This window comes from Carassius gibelio, chromosome A23 (genome assembly GCF_023724105.1).
Source record: "Carassius gibelio isolate Cgi1373 ecotype wild population from Czech Republic chromosome A23, carGib1.2-hapl.c, whole genome shotgun sequence".
Taxonomy (NCBI): domain Eukaryota; kingdom Metazoa; phylum Chordata; class Actinopteri; order Cypriniformes; family Cyprinidae; genus Carassius; species Carassius gibelio.
The window spans coordinates 18144652-18156647 of NC_068393.1; the positions used below are offsets into that span (position 1 = coordinate 18144652).

Consider the following 11996-nt stretch of genomic DNA (forward strand, 5'->3'; position numbering starts at 1 on the left):
CACGCATTGTGTATGTGCATAATACACAGGCGTGCTCCAAAGGATTCTCACTTGCGCGTGGGACAAGAACTCTCCAGTGACCGTGCAATAATTCGCACTTTCCAAACGGCGGGTAGATGGAGCATCTACATTACACCCACAACATGCTCTAAAAATCACATGGGTTTAAATAAATCGTATCATCTAAAGCATGATAACTTACGCGACTTGGCCTAAATTTGGAAGAAAAAATTTCTCGGTAAAAACAGGTTTAAGACAAATTGATATTTGGCCAAGTAGGTCTAGCATACATTCTTTTGCAAAATCCCAGTTTCTTTGAAACCATCTGAAATGTTCTCCCTTCGATTTCATTATATTGCCTGATAGATAAACAAGAAACACAAACAGCCTATCGAAAATAGGCTACACCATCAATCATAATGCTCAGCCTGTGTTTAAAGAAAAAAAACTTAACTATAACTGAAGGCTATCATATTCATAATTGCATTGTAAATTTGTCTAATTTATAGGCTATTTAAATGTATTCAAATCAATGCAAACACTTTTTCAGGCGTTTTAAAAATCAAAAAAATAACGTATTATAACAATTCAACATTAATGGCATTGTTTAGAGGATATATACCTGCAATTGTATATCTTAATAAAAAATTAGTGCTTCTTGGGGACTTGTATTCAGAAACTATAGACTGCACGTCTCATGTCAGGTTAGGTTTAACAGGTCTTATTGCTGGGCCTCAAGAAGATACAGGCGTAGATTTGGTAATAATTCGACACGATTGGCTCACAAGGGCTAGTGGGGAGGTAATGCGGAAGCATGTGGAGCATGTGCAGTCGGAGTGTGAAAATTATCGCAATGCCGAGAGCATGACTGGAGCTCAGTGAGCGAGAGATGATTCATTCTGCCAGGCCGCTTTACCACTTATGGGCGGAACTTTCTACACGAGGGGCCGAAACGCCGTGCGCCACCGGTGATTGACGTGAGGCAGCCACGCCCATCCTCTGCCTTGGTTATTGACACTTTAACGAATCCCGGTCACTGCCTCGGTGTCTGTACGCGTTGACAGACCGATGAGACTGTTTTAAATTGACTGTCGCTTGGTTTTCAACGTCCTTGTCACATCGTGGTAATTAGCTACTGAAGCGGACTATTCTGACTCAAGGAATGCTAGATTAAGTGCTGTTGCAAATGCACTTCTCGTGAACTTCTCTTTCTCGGCCAATCGGTCTTCTCGGTTTGTTACCATGGCTGAGAAACGACGGTCCCCGTGTATGAGCCTTAAAGCGCACGCATTCTCGGTAGAAGCACTTATTGGTACGGAGAAAAAAAGAAAGCTTGAGGAGGACAATGAAAACTTTTGTGAGAAAGAAAACGAGGTGTCGAACCTGACAGAAAGCCCGCAGCCCCGGACTGAGAGAACTTGTCCAAGCACCAGGAGTTGTGAGACAGACTGTGCAAGCGACGAATCCCGTAAGTAGGCTAGCCTTCTAGAGTTTTGACTGCAACTAAACCATAATAATTCTGTGTGACACGTACGCAAAACAAATCAATTTTGTATTTTATATTTAGGCTATATTTTTATATTTGTAATTATGTCAGCTGAAAAGTAACACTGTACGAAGAAAATAGCCTACACCCGTCGTTATTCTGTATTTTGACCAGTGCAGGCTTCCAAATAAATGGCAAACAATAATTCACATTAAAGATAAGTTTTGTTTTTTACTAACAAAATTAAAAAGTAAAACACCTTTGTAATTTAGAGGTGTAATGGAGTGAAGTCACGGTGACAAAAGATGAGAAATACAGTGGACAAAAACAGTCATAAACACTCAAATTAACTTGCTTTCACGAAATCCTACACAGGAATACTCTTAATTTTTTTTATAGTAATAATAAATAAATAAACAGGCTAACTGTTGTAGAATAATATGGATAAAAATACAATTCACTTTTTCTATGTCTCTAAGAGTTTTTTTCTTTTTCTTTTTAAAGGAAACTAATATAATTCGTCAGAAATGCATATGGTTAATATAAATGTAATTTTTTACAATAATTCCATGACTTTGACTGGCGCCAAACCAAATAAATTAAACAACAATAACGTCAAAAGAAGAGAAAAAGAAAAAAAACTGCAGGTTATTTATAATCGCATTGTAATGTTTAACAACATTAAAATATAAAAAGTTTATAAATACTTGCAATGACTTCTGAGCCAGCCATCGCAAATTCCTATGCATGCCACTTCAACACTCGGCCGTTATTGCAACAGTCGTTTAAATTAAAAGTTTTCTGCAGTTAAAATATTAAATAATCGAGAACAAAATTTTCTGTCTTTCTCAGCGGAGTCTGAGGACGTGTTGTTGGATAGCCCACAACCTGCATCCAAAGGCTCGCAGGTCCTCGTGCATTCAGGCACGAGCTGCGGGGAGGAGATGCGCGTGGACCTGCAGGGCTCAGACTTGTGGAAGCGATTCCACGAGATAGGAACTGAAATGATCATCACCAAAGCCGGCAGGTGCATCACACAAAACATGTTAAACAGTTTAATAATTATTAGCTAACTATTATAATATTAAACATTTGTATTTGAATATAGTGGTAATAGAAAGACTGTTTTTATAAATTTTTAGTAAAATATGCTACGCTATAGTCTCCTTTGACACATGTTAGATGTAAATGTTACTTTCAGATACATGGAGCAATTGAATACTAGCCTACGTTTAACAAACAATTTTTGAAAATGTCCCTAAAAGTGTCAAAATGTCGAAGATTAAAAAAAAAATACATATAGGTCTATGTATTTACTATTTACTTATATTAGTCGTGCATGGTGTGCATTAGGCTACTTAGCTATACGTTTGTATTTGATGTTGATTTTTGTGGAATTGTATTCATTCATAATGACAATTTATTTAAATTACTGAACAAATTACACAACATTAATTGAAATTACATATTTTAGTTAGAAAAAATGTAGATTAGAAAAATTATGCCCACTTCAAGGTAAAAGTTCCGCACTTAGTAAATGTGATGTAGCTAGGCCAAACTAAAATATTAATATACAATGTCATTTTATCCCTAGGCGAATGTTTCCCGCGATGAGAGTTAAGATTGCGGGACTGGATCCTCATCAACAGTATTATGTCGCGATGGATATTGTTCCTGTCGACAACAAACGGTACAGGTGAGCAATTTACGAAATTTGTCTTACCAACTGGTCGCTGTAGGGCAGCCTGCATGCTGCAGCTTTTGTAGACAAATAATCGAAACAAACTAAAAATGTGCAAACATAATATTGAACATTTTGAACTATAGCCATCTCAACAAATGGCATTCCCGGACGTTGTTGACATGTTCGGTATGGCCTTTTGCGATGCCCTTTTGGGAGCTTGACCTGCTGGACCTGAAGGTCATGAGACAACTACAGTCAAAACAAATTCATAACGCGTTAGTTTATTGAGGGCTGCTCTGTGCATCTTAATGAGAGCGGATTAAGAGGGTTCTGAATCAACATTCATACATTATATATATATATATATATATATATATATATATATATAATATACACATATATACATACATACACACACACACACTTCTTTTTTTTTTACATATTTTTTTTACATCCCAGAAAGCTGTTTTGTTTTAAAGATCTTTGAGGTCTTAGACTTGTACTAGGGTACAAAACATTTGCATTGCGCGTGACTAACCTCACATTAGCCTACGTTCAGAAAATTTCTGACAGAAATTGCTTTGAAAGGTTGAGCCATGTGTTATACTATCTAAAATTCACATTATGTGACACTGACTCTTTTTCTCTTCCAAGGTACGTGTACCACAGCTCGAAGTGGATGGTAGCGGGTAACGCCGACTCTCCGGTCCCTCCACGTGTCTACATTCATCCTGATTCGCCTGCTTCCGGTGAGACGTGGATGCGCCAAATTTTAAGCTTCGACAAACTCAAACTGACCAACAATGAGCTCGACGACCAAGGCCATGTGAGAGAATTTTGTTATTTATATCCCAGAAGAATTACTGTATATTGATCAGAAAAAAAATCACATTTCTTCTGTCTAGTCTGTTAGGCCTGAGAGGAAACCTGTAAACATATTAAGGTTTGATGAGTTTGTGAAGCACAGCAGAATTTCCTTATGTGATTTTGAAATAAATTCAATGTTATAATTAGAAACTCTTTTCCAGCACCCCATACAAACATGCTAGCCATTGTCGCCTGGTGTGCATTTTGTTTTGCTGGATTTTTTTTAAAGGCCTAAACATGTTGTAATGTGGAGGGTTGTAAACAATCTCAATTGAAAGCATCCCAGTGCGAGGCAGTTAAAGGCCTGTTTGGCCTTTGAAAATGGAGGCATGTGTGTTTTTATTGAGGTAGAAAACGGCTTTGGTAATTCCTCCGTTTCCCATTCTAAACACGGATGCGCAATGTAATGTTTTCCAGATCATTCTTCACTCTATGCACAAGTACCAGCCCCGTGTCCACGTCATCCGTAAGGAGTGCGGTGAAGAACTCTCACCCGTTAAGGCAGTTCCCACTGGGGATGGTGTCAAACTATTTTCCTTCCCAGAAACGGTCTTCACAACGGTGACTGCATACCAAAACCAACAGGTAATTGACTCCACATCATGCTATAACTATCCAGTGCACAATTTGATTACACAAATCATAAAAAATGCTACTAAATGTCACATCAATTCTTAAAATGAAGAGGACTCAGTGCCATTTCCTTTTATTAAATCATGATTTTTATAAAAAAATAAATAAACATGCAGGAAAGTCACAACAAAAATGCCTGTTCATTTTTTATAAGTCCAGGCAAGCAAGACAAAATGTTAATGTACATTAGCCTAACACTGCTAAAGAAAGAAAATGTAAAAAATAAAAACCAGCAAGCACAACAGAAGCAAGTATTATCAATATAAATCATTTTATTATTTTGTTACAAGATATGCAAAATTAAAACAGTAATCAGCTATAAAGAAGAATCAACAGAATTATCTGCACTCTATACTAGCCTGTATAATTTACGAATTGTTTAATTGAAATAATCATACAAATTGCCTAAAGCAGCTGGGAGTTGAAAGGTTCTTGTTAGATCAAAGCCTCTATGAGACTAAAAAAATGATCAGCACCCCATAAAGGGTCATTTATTTATAAAGAGCACCGTTACATAAGTGTTTATTTAGGCATATGCATCGACTTTCCTGTGCCAGCAGTTCAGAAGCAATGTATTGATAAATTGCAACCAAAGGAAAAAAGTACAAATACTTTAGAAATTTAATTTCATTAAAATTACGTTTGTTTTGATTTGCTAAAAGATTAATACCAGAGCATGTTTTTGATAAGTTAGAGCTCGAAATCGTATCATTTTCATGTTACTGCCAAGTTTTCGAAATTATGTCATCCATTTGTCTGAGCTTATAAAAACACAACACGCATGCTTTCTCTCACACATATATGCGGAAGCAAAAAGCTTTTAAAATAAACCCACACACATTGCATTGTGGGATAAGGGTCACTGGTGCTAGGTCAGGGAATTTGACATTACAGGCTTTGGGTCAGTAAGGAGAATGTGTTTTGTGTGTGGATCTTTTACAGATAACAAGACTGAAGATCGACAGGAACCCATTTGCAAAAGGATTCAGAGACTCTGGAAGAAACAGGTAAATATAGTAAACTATATGTAAAGATCTTTGTTTGACAGTAACTACACTAATACTGGCACTGAGGGAAATGTCTTCCAAGGTTCTTGAGTCAAACCCATCTAGCACAGAATAGATTATAGTTTTACTAAATTTGGACAAGGTGTGTACAGTAGTTTCTGCTCTTTTTTTTTTTTTGTAAGGCAGAAGATAAATTACACTTCATTACATTTACATATCTCTAGCTCTCTTTGAGGCAACAAACGTTTTCGAACAAACGTGTTCAAATTCTGACATCAGAATTTAGTTATTTCAGAACTATCAAACCATATTAAAGGATTATCGGATAATTGTTTATCCAAAGGGAAAAGTCTTCTTTCAGCCAAACTAAAAGATTCCAGTGAAGCCCAGACAAAATAAACATAAAAACAGTGTCACATTAAAAGCCCTTAGACAAAACAAATGTATAACTGAAAATACACAGCACAGTAAAAATAATCTCCATCTTCACATAAAACAAGATAAATAATAAATGCGCAATGGAGGCTGTTCAGAAATAAGGCTTGTGTGACACTGGCTCGCAAGCTCAGTGGGGAAGTTTACCTCTGCTCATTAGATTTAAACGAGAGTGTTTTTAACGCCCCACTGAATCACACCAGACCACGTACATCCACATTTCATCTGTCCCTCTGCAAGGTCTCGCAGCGCACTTAGACCAACCCCGTGTCTCAGTGTTACAGGAAAAGTTAAGCAGTTTGCTAAACAAACACGGCCACTTGATAGCTAACAAGTGGTGTAGCTGATAAAACTGGGGTCGAAACATGTTGAGGCATCTTGTGTGAATTATCGCCTGAGTGGTACAGCAGAGGGGGTGGGGTAACGTCCACATTAACAAGGCGCACCGAGCACCACTATTACTTCCCCTCCATTTTTCTTTCTCTCTCCTCGTAAAGCTTTAACTGTGGCTTCCTGCACTCTATGTCTGATCCCACCGATAAAGCTATGGGAAAATAATTATAGCCTTGCCATTCATTCACAACAACACACACACTTTATGTTCTTCATTACCTGCTCTGCTTTAATGTCCAAGTACACACTGATAAGGAAAGGGCTTTGTACTAAGATGGCTGGCAGGACTGAACACACTGTTGGAAAGTTAAGAGCTTTTCTGCTAAGTGGACTGAGTGCTTTACTGAATCACTCTTGCCTTTGTTTTTGTAAGCATATTGAGAGTTTTTGTATATCTTTAAAGAGTGGCATGTGTTTATTAATCAGAATGCTTGTTCATTGTAGGATGGGACTAGAGGCTCTAGTTGAGTCATATGCGTTCTGGCGGCCCTCACTGAGAACCCTGACATTTGAGGACATCCCTGGAATCACTAAACAAGGTACTGTATGTGTTTATATATATATGTGTGTCTGTGTGTGTGTTTCCCTGCCTTAATACATTCTTGCACAATGGGTTTATAAGTATTTGTTTAGAATCAAGGTTTGTCACACTGGTTTAGTTGCAGAGAAATTTTCCAAGCAAAAAGGTTTTGTATTGTTGTCTATTCTCAATAGCGTAGAGATGTAAGAAGCACTGCTCACACCAAGAAGGTTTTTGTTGCTCCATTTTGCAAATTCATGTGACCAACTTGAAAATAAGCAAAACTTATGCTGGGATTTTTTTCGTCCTCATACAAAACTCCAAATCGGACAGATTCCTAGTGGAAATGCAAGTGAAACTTCAACATTCTTCAACATTGATGCTAGAGATGCAAAAATGGAAGTTCCAAGATAAAATTCTAAAAATGTTTCTCTGATGCACAAGGTCTATATCTGTATTTTTTTTATGTTATATGTATATGTTTTATATGAATTGTGTAATTGAAATGTATGACTGCTCACAGGTGCAGCCGGCTCTCATGGTGTTGTTGGGTCTTCAGCACACTCGCATCTGCTGTCCTCATCCTCGTCCCCTACATTTCACCTAGCTTCAGGGACGGGGCCAGTGTGTGATTACACCACCTGCAGTCGAACAAGCCACCCACTCCATCGCTATGCCCCTCCCTTCTCCACAGACTACAGTCGACTGGCCAGCCCAGCAGCAGACGCGTTTTCCTCGACTCGGAGCTCCACGTATGTGAACGGGACAGAAGGTGAAGCATTCTCGTGTACACAGACTGGCCTGCCAATCCAGATCCACGGAATGCCAAGCACAACCTCCCAGCTGCAGTACCTAATGCCCAGCCACACCCATAATGCATTTTCTACCAATCAGAGCACACCGGGTTCCTATAATGGGTTCCGCTTGCACAGCCCATATGGTCTCTATGGTTACAACTTTTCCACTTCTCCTCGCCTGGCCACCAGCACTGAAAAAACAGCAGTTACACAAAGTTCATTCCTTGGGTCCTCCCCGAGCGGGACACTGACAGACAGGCAGGTCCTAGCCACTGTGGACAGTCTGCAAATGCTCAGCAGCAGTCAACAGAATCTTTTTGACTCACGGACTTTGGGGATGACAAGCTCCACCTCCCAGGTGACAGCCCACATGGCATGACCTGCATCCTTTGACGGACTTCAAACTCAGCTAAGAATGTTTTCTTTGAGTATAAACTAGTTGAAGACTAGTCAATAGTATAATTTATTATCTCCTGGAGGTTCATCACTTTTGCAAGAGTTGAGAGACGCACATACTGCAATGAAAAGGAAAGGAGACAAATCTGCAATATCATTTATGTTTTATGTAAATGACAGCTGAAGATCACATTGTGGATATTTTTAAAAAGCCTTTATGTCTTAAAAATCATTCTGATGAAGCAGCACAGACCATTATTGGACATTAGGGTATGGAAATGCCTGAAGAATAATGTGGGAAAGCCAGAAAACACTTTACAGACACTGTTTCACAGCATAAAAGGATATCAACCATCAGATCTCATCAAGGTTCAATGAGACCCCTGAACTTCTGGTCGAAGTGTGAGGAGTTTAACAGATGAGTTTTGTGAGGCTGGACTCGGTGTCTTATGGACAATAAAACAGAGTTTGGCACTTAAAAGTGAGCAGACTGAAAAAAATACAGGAAGTGATGTCACAAACACAAACTGCATTGCCAATGCTTTTTAACTACATAGTTTGCAAGGTGACAATCAGCAGGTAACTGTCACTCTGGGCAAACGTCTTGTTTGTGCTGGGGTTTTAAGCATTTCCACTCAGCATTTATGGCAGATAATGTGCTTTAAAATGAAACTGGACGAAGAAAAAGGAAACGTGGGCTAGTGTTTACAAATTCTCTCCAAGTCAAAGGGTTTTGCTCAGGATCAGCACTGCTCTCCAACTCTTGGAACAGACAAGGCTGAATGAAATCTGATCTGAGATGATAATTCTCACACTTTATAAATAAAACCATTGGCATTCTTCAGAAAGATTATAGTCCTACCACGAGATACATGCTGATTCCAGGTCAGCTGTCTCGCTCTTAATCCAAGGACCGAAAAGAATGCTTTTCCCTTTTTCACAAATATGGAGAAAATGAATATTATTGATACTGTGTAAAGATTTCACTTGCACTTAACAGCAATTTTAAATACTTGCTTTTTCGTATTCAGGCTTTTTTGCCAGAGTGGCCACAATAGACATTACCTCCATGTTTGACTCTTGTTGGCCTGAGAATTAGAAAACCCTTTGAGCCAAATAAAATATACCCATATGCTAAAGCATAATTGTGGAGTGTGTGCATGTGTGTTTCAGCATCAGATGCTTCTTTTGGGGTCAGGCAAAGGTTCGGAATGCCTAACAAATGAAAAATACCACCAGGGGCTCCTGGAGAGCAGCACAAACAACAAACACACACACACAAACAAAATGCATTAATGCACACAAAGACATAAAGTCTGAACTTGCGACCTTACAGTTTAAAAACACTTCTGTCACTGAGAGATCATACATGCCAACAACATTATTCTGTTCATGCGAAACGGTAAATGAGTGTGACATTACACACACCATCGTCATGTATTTGTACTGTGGTTAGGTTGCAGTTGAGAATGTATGTGTATCTTAAGGAGGTTATGCAAGACCTTCTGAACACTACTAACTTTCAACACCTAATATACCACAGATATAAAAATAAATTAGGGGATTTGAAACAGGTAGTGTTTGAAATTTGGCTAATTTCTTTAACATTAAATACTCAAACAGCACTAGGAATTTGTATTAGGAGTGTTTAAATACATGTTGTTATTGGTCTGTCTTCGAAAGCAGAACTAGTGAGACACCTGTTATGGACTAAAGGTGACGGACAAACAGCATATGCAGAGAAAGGTTGTTCGGTGCTTTTTTATTTTAGAACAGAGGAATGGTTGGCTTGCTGTATCTCACTAACAGGTGATAGCCCCCTATGGTTGGCAAACCTTGCATACACCCATATCCTTATGCACACACACTCACATTGCTGGCTCATTATCAGTAAACATGAGGACATTAACTCATGTCATCAATCATTTAACAAATGTCACACACATTATAGATACATACTGTATATAAAGAGAAGAATTATTTACACATATACACTTCACTTTAATTACTATAAAAAATAACCATCCATTTGCAGTTAACCTTAAACACAATCATTTAAAAGCAAATGAAAAAGAAGCTTGTTTATTTTTGTCCATAATGATTTTCATATCCAGCAATAAGTGTCATATAACTCATCTACAGATGCTTTTTAGATTGACTGGCTAGCATGCCTTCTGTACTGGTCACCACTATTCTGCCAGGGCTCTCTTTTCCTGTCAGTGTGTTGGCATACAGGATCAACTTTCAGTCCCTCACTGCCTGGCACCATCATCTCTACACGGCCAACACAGTATTACATTTTCACACTCCTGACTTCATCTCACAGGTCTTACAGACGTCAATTATCTACTTCGAGAGGATTTTTATTGATTGTGCAATCTATCTTTTGCACATTTACAACTTTTCAACATTCAAGTATAGAGAGTTACAGAAAATGATGTCTGATCTTTAGTCATTAAGACCCCAAAACAACCTAGAAAGGGCAGTACATTACATTCAACTGTTCACACAAATCATGTATAATTTATTCTTGTTTAACAGCTCCTCAAACGTCCATTATGGTTTGGGAAGAAAGCAAGCCTTATTTCAATCTGTGCAACTCAGCCCACATCACATTACCATGCACTGTTAAAAATATTATTCAATGTGTCTCCTGGAATATTTCTATTTGGTCTGACATTTAACTTCCATACCCACTAATAGCATGCTTTACAATTTACTTTAGAGAGGAGCCTTGTGTTCTGCATTGCCTATTACTAATACAAACGCTGGATACTAGATGATATTTTAGAAATCCTTGTCTTTCTTTTTATGATGTGGTCAAACAATCGTGACACATCATAAAAAAGTGTTAAAGGGTCATTCCAACCAAAAATGAACATTTTGTCATTAATTACTTACTCCCATGTCATTCCAAACCCGTAAAAGCTTTGTCTTCAGAACACAATTTAATATATTTTGGATTAAAACTGGGAGGCTTGTGACTGTCCCAAAGACTAAGTAAATTGTACTTTCAAGGTCCAGAAATGTATGAAAGACATCATCAGAATAGTCCATCTGCCATCAGTGATTCAATCTGAATTTTATGAAGTGACGCGAATACTTTTTGTATGCCAGGAAAACAAAAATAATGAATTTTTTCAACAATTTGTCTCCTCTGTGTCTCCCTGCATCACCGTAGTGCCATTTTGGAGAATATCCGCTGAACAAAGCATCTGTGTCAGCCGCAACAGAAGGATATGTTTTCTATGTGTATTTACGCTTTGATTTGAATGAAAACAGCGCATTCGTAGAGCACAGATGACACAGAAGAGCGTATGCTTCTTGCGTTCAGCGGATATTCTCCAAAATGATATGGTGATGAGGAGAGGAAAGAGTATTTTACACTTAAAACACAATTTTTTGGTTAAATCATACTTTACCTCTGTCCAATTGTCATTAAGATCTCATTTATCATTGTTAGTCTAAAACAGCAATTGTGCATGTTAATTGTGCATGTTAATTTTCATAGCAACTGCATCTATTAATGCTTATGGTTATAATATTGCTATTTAATGTCCCAGTTTGCATAATATAAGCCTTATAAAAACTTCAAAATAAACCCTCATTTTGTGAATATGTAATTTAGGGATTCATTTATATTTCAATAAATGTAAAGTAAAATATAATTTTATCTATATTTTCTCTGTTTTTAAAGGTCAACTAACATTGGCCCATTCCTCGTCAGAAATAAGCTGCATGAGGGAGTCGAAGGGTAATATCAAACCCTTCTGTGTGC

General features: G+C 37.9%; 1 protein-coding gene across 1 annotated transcript; it reads left to right on the forward strand.

Moving 5' to 3' along the window:
* The first annotated feature begins 941 nt into the window (after positions 1-941).
* Positions 942-9357, forward strand: LOC127944402 (T-box transcription factor TBX18-like). Its single transcript, XM_052540299.1, has 8 exons — positions 942-1468; positions 2339-2513; positions 3081-3182; positions 3825-3996; positions 4455-4622; positions 5613-5677; positions 6950-7044; positions 7549-9357. The coding sequence occupies exons 1-8, from the start codon at positions 1243-1245 to the stop codon at positions 8199-8201; spliced, it is 1656 nt and encodes a 551-aa protein (XP_052396259.1). The 5' UTR covers positions 942-1242; the 3' UTR covers positions 8202-9357.
* Positions 9358-11996: the final 2639 nt, after the last annotated feature.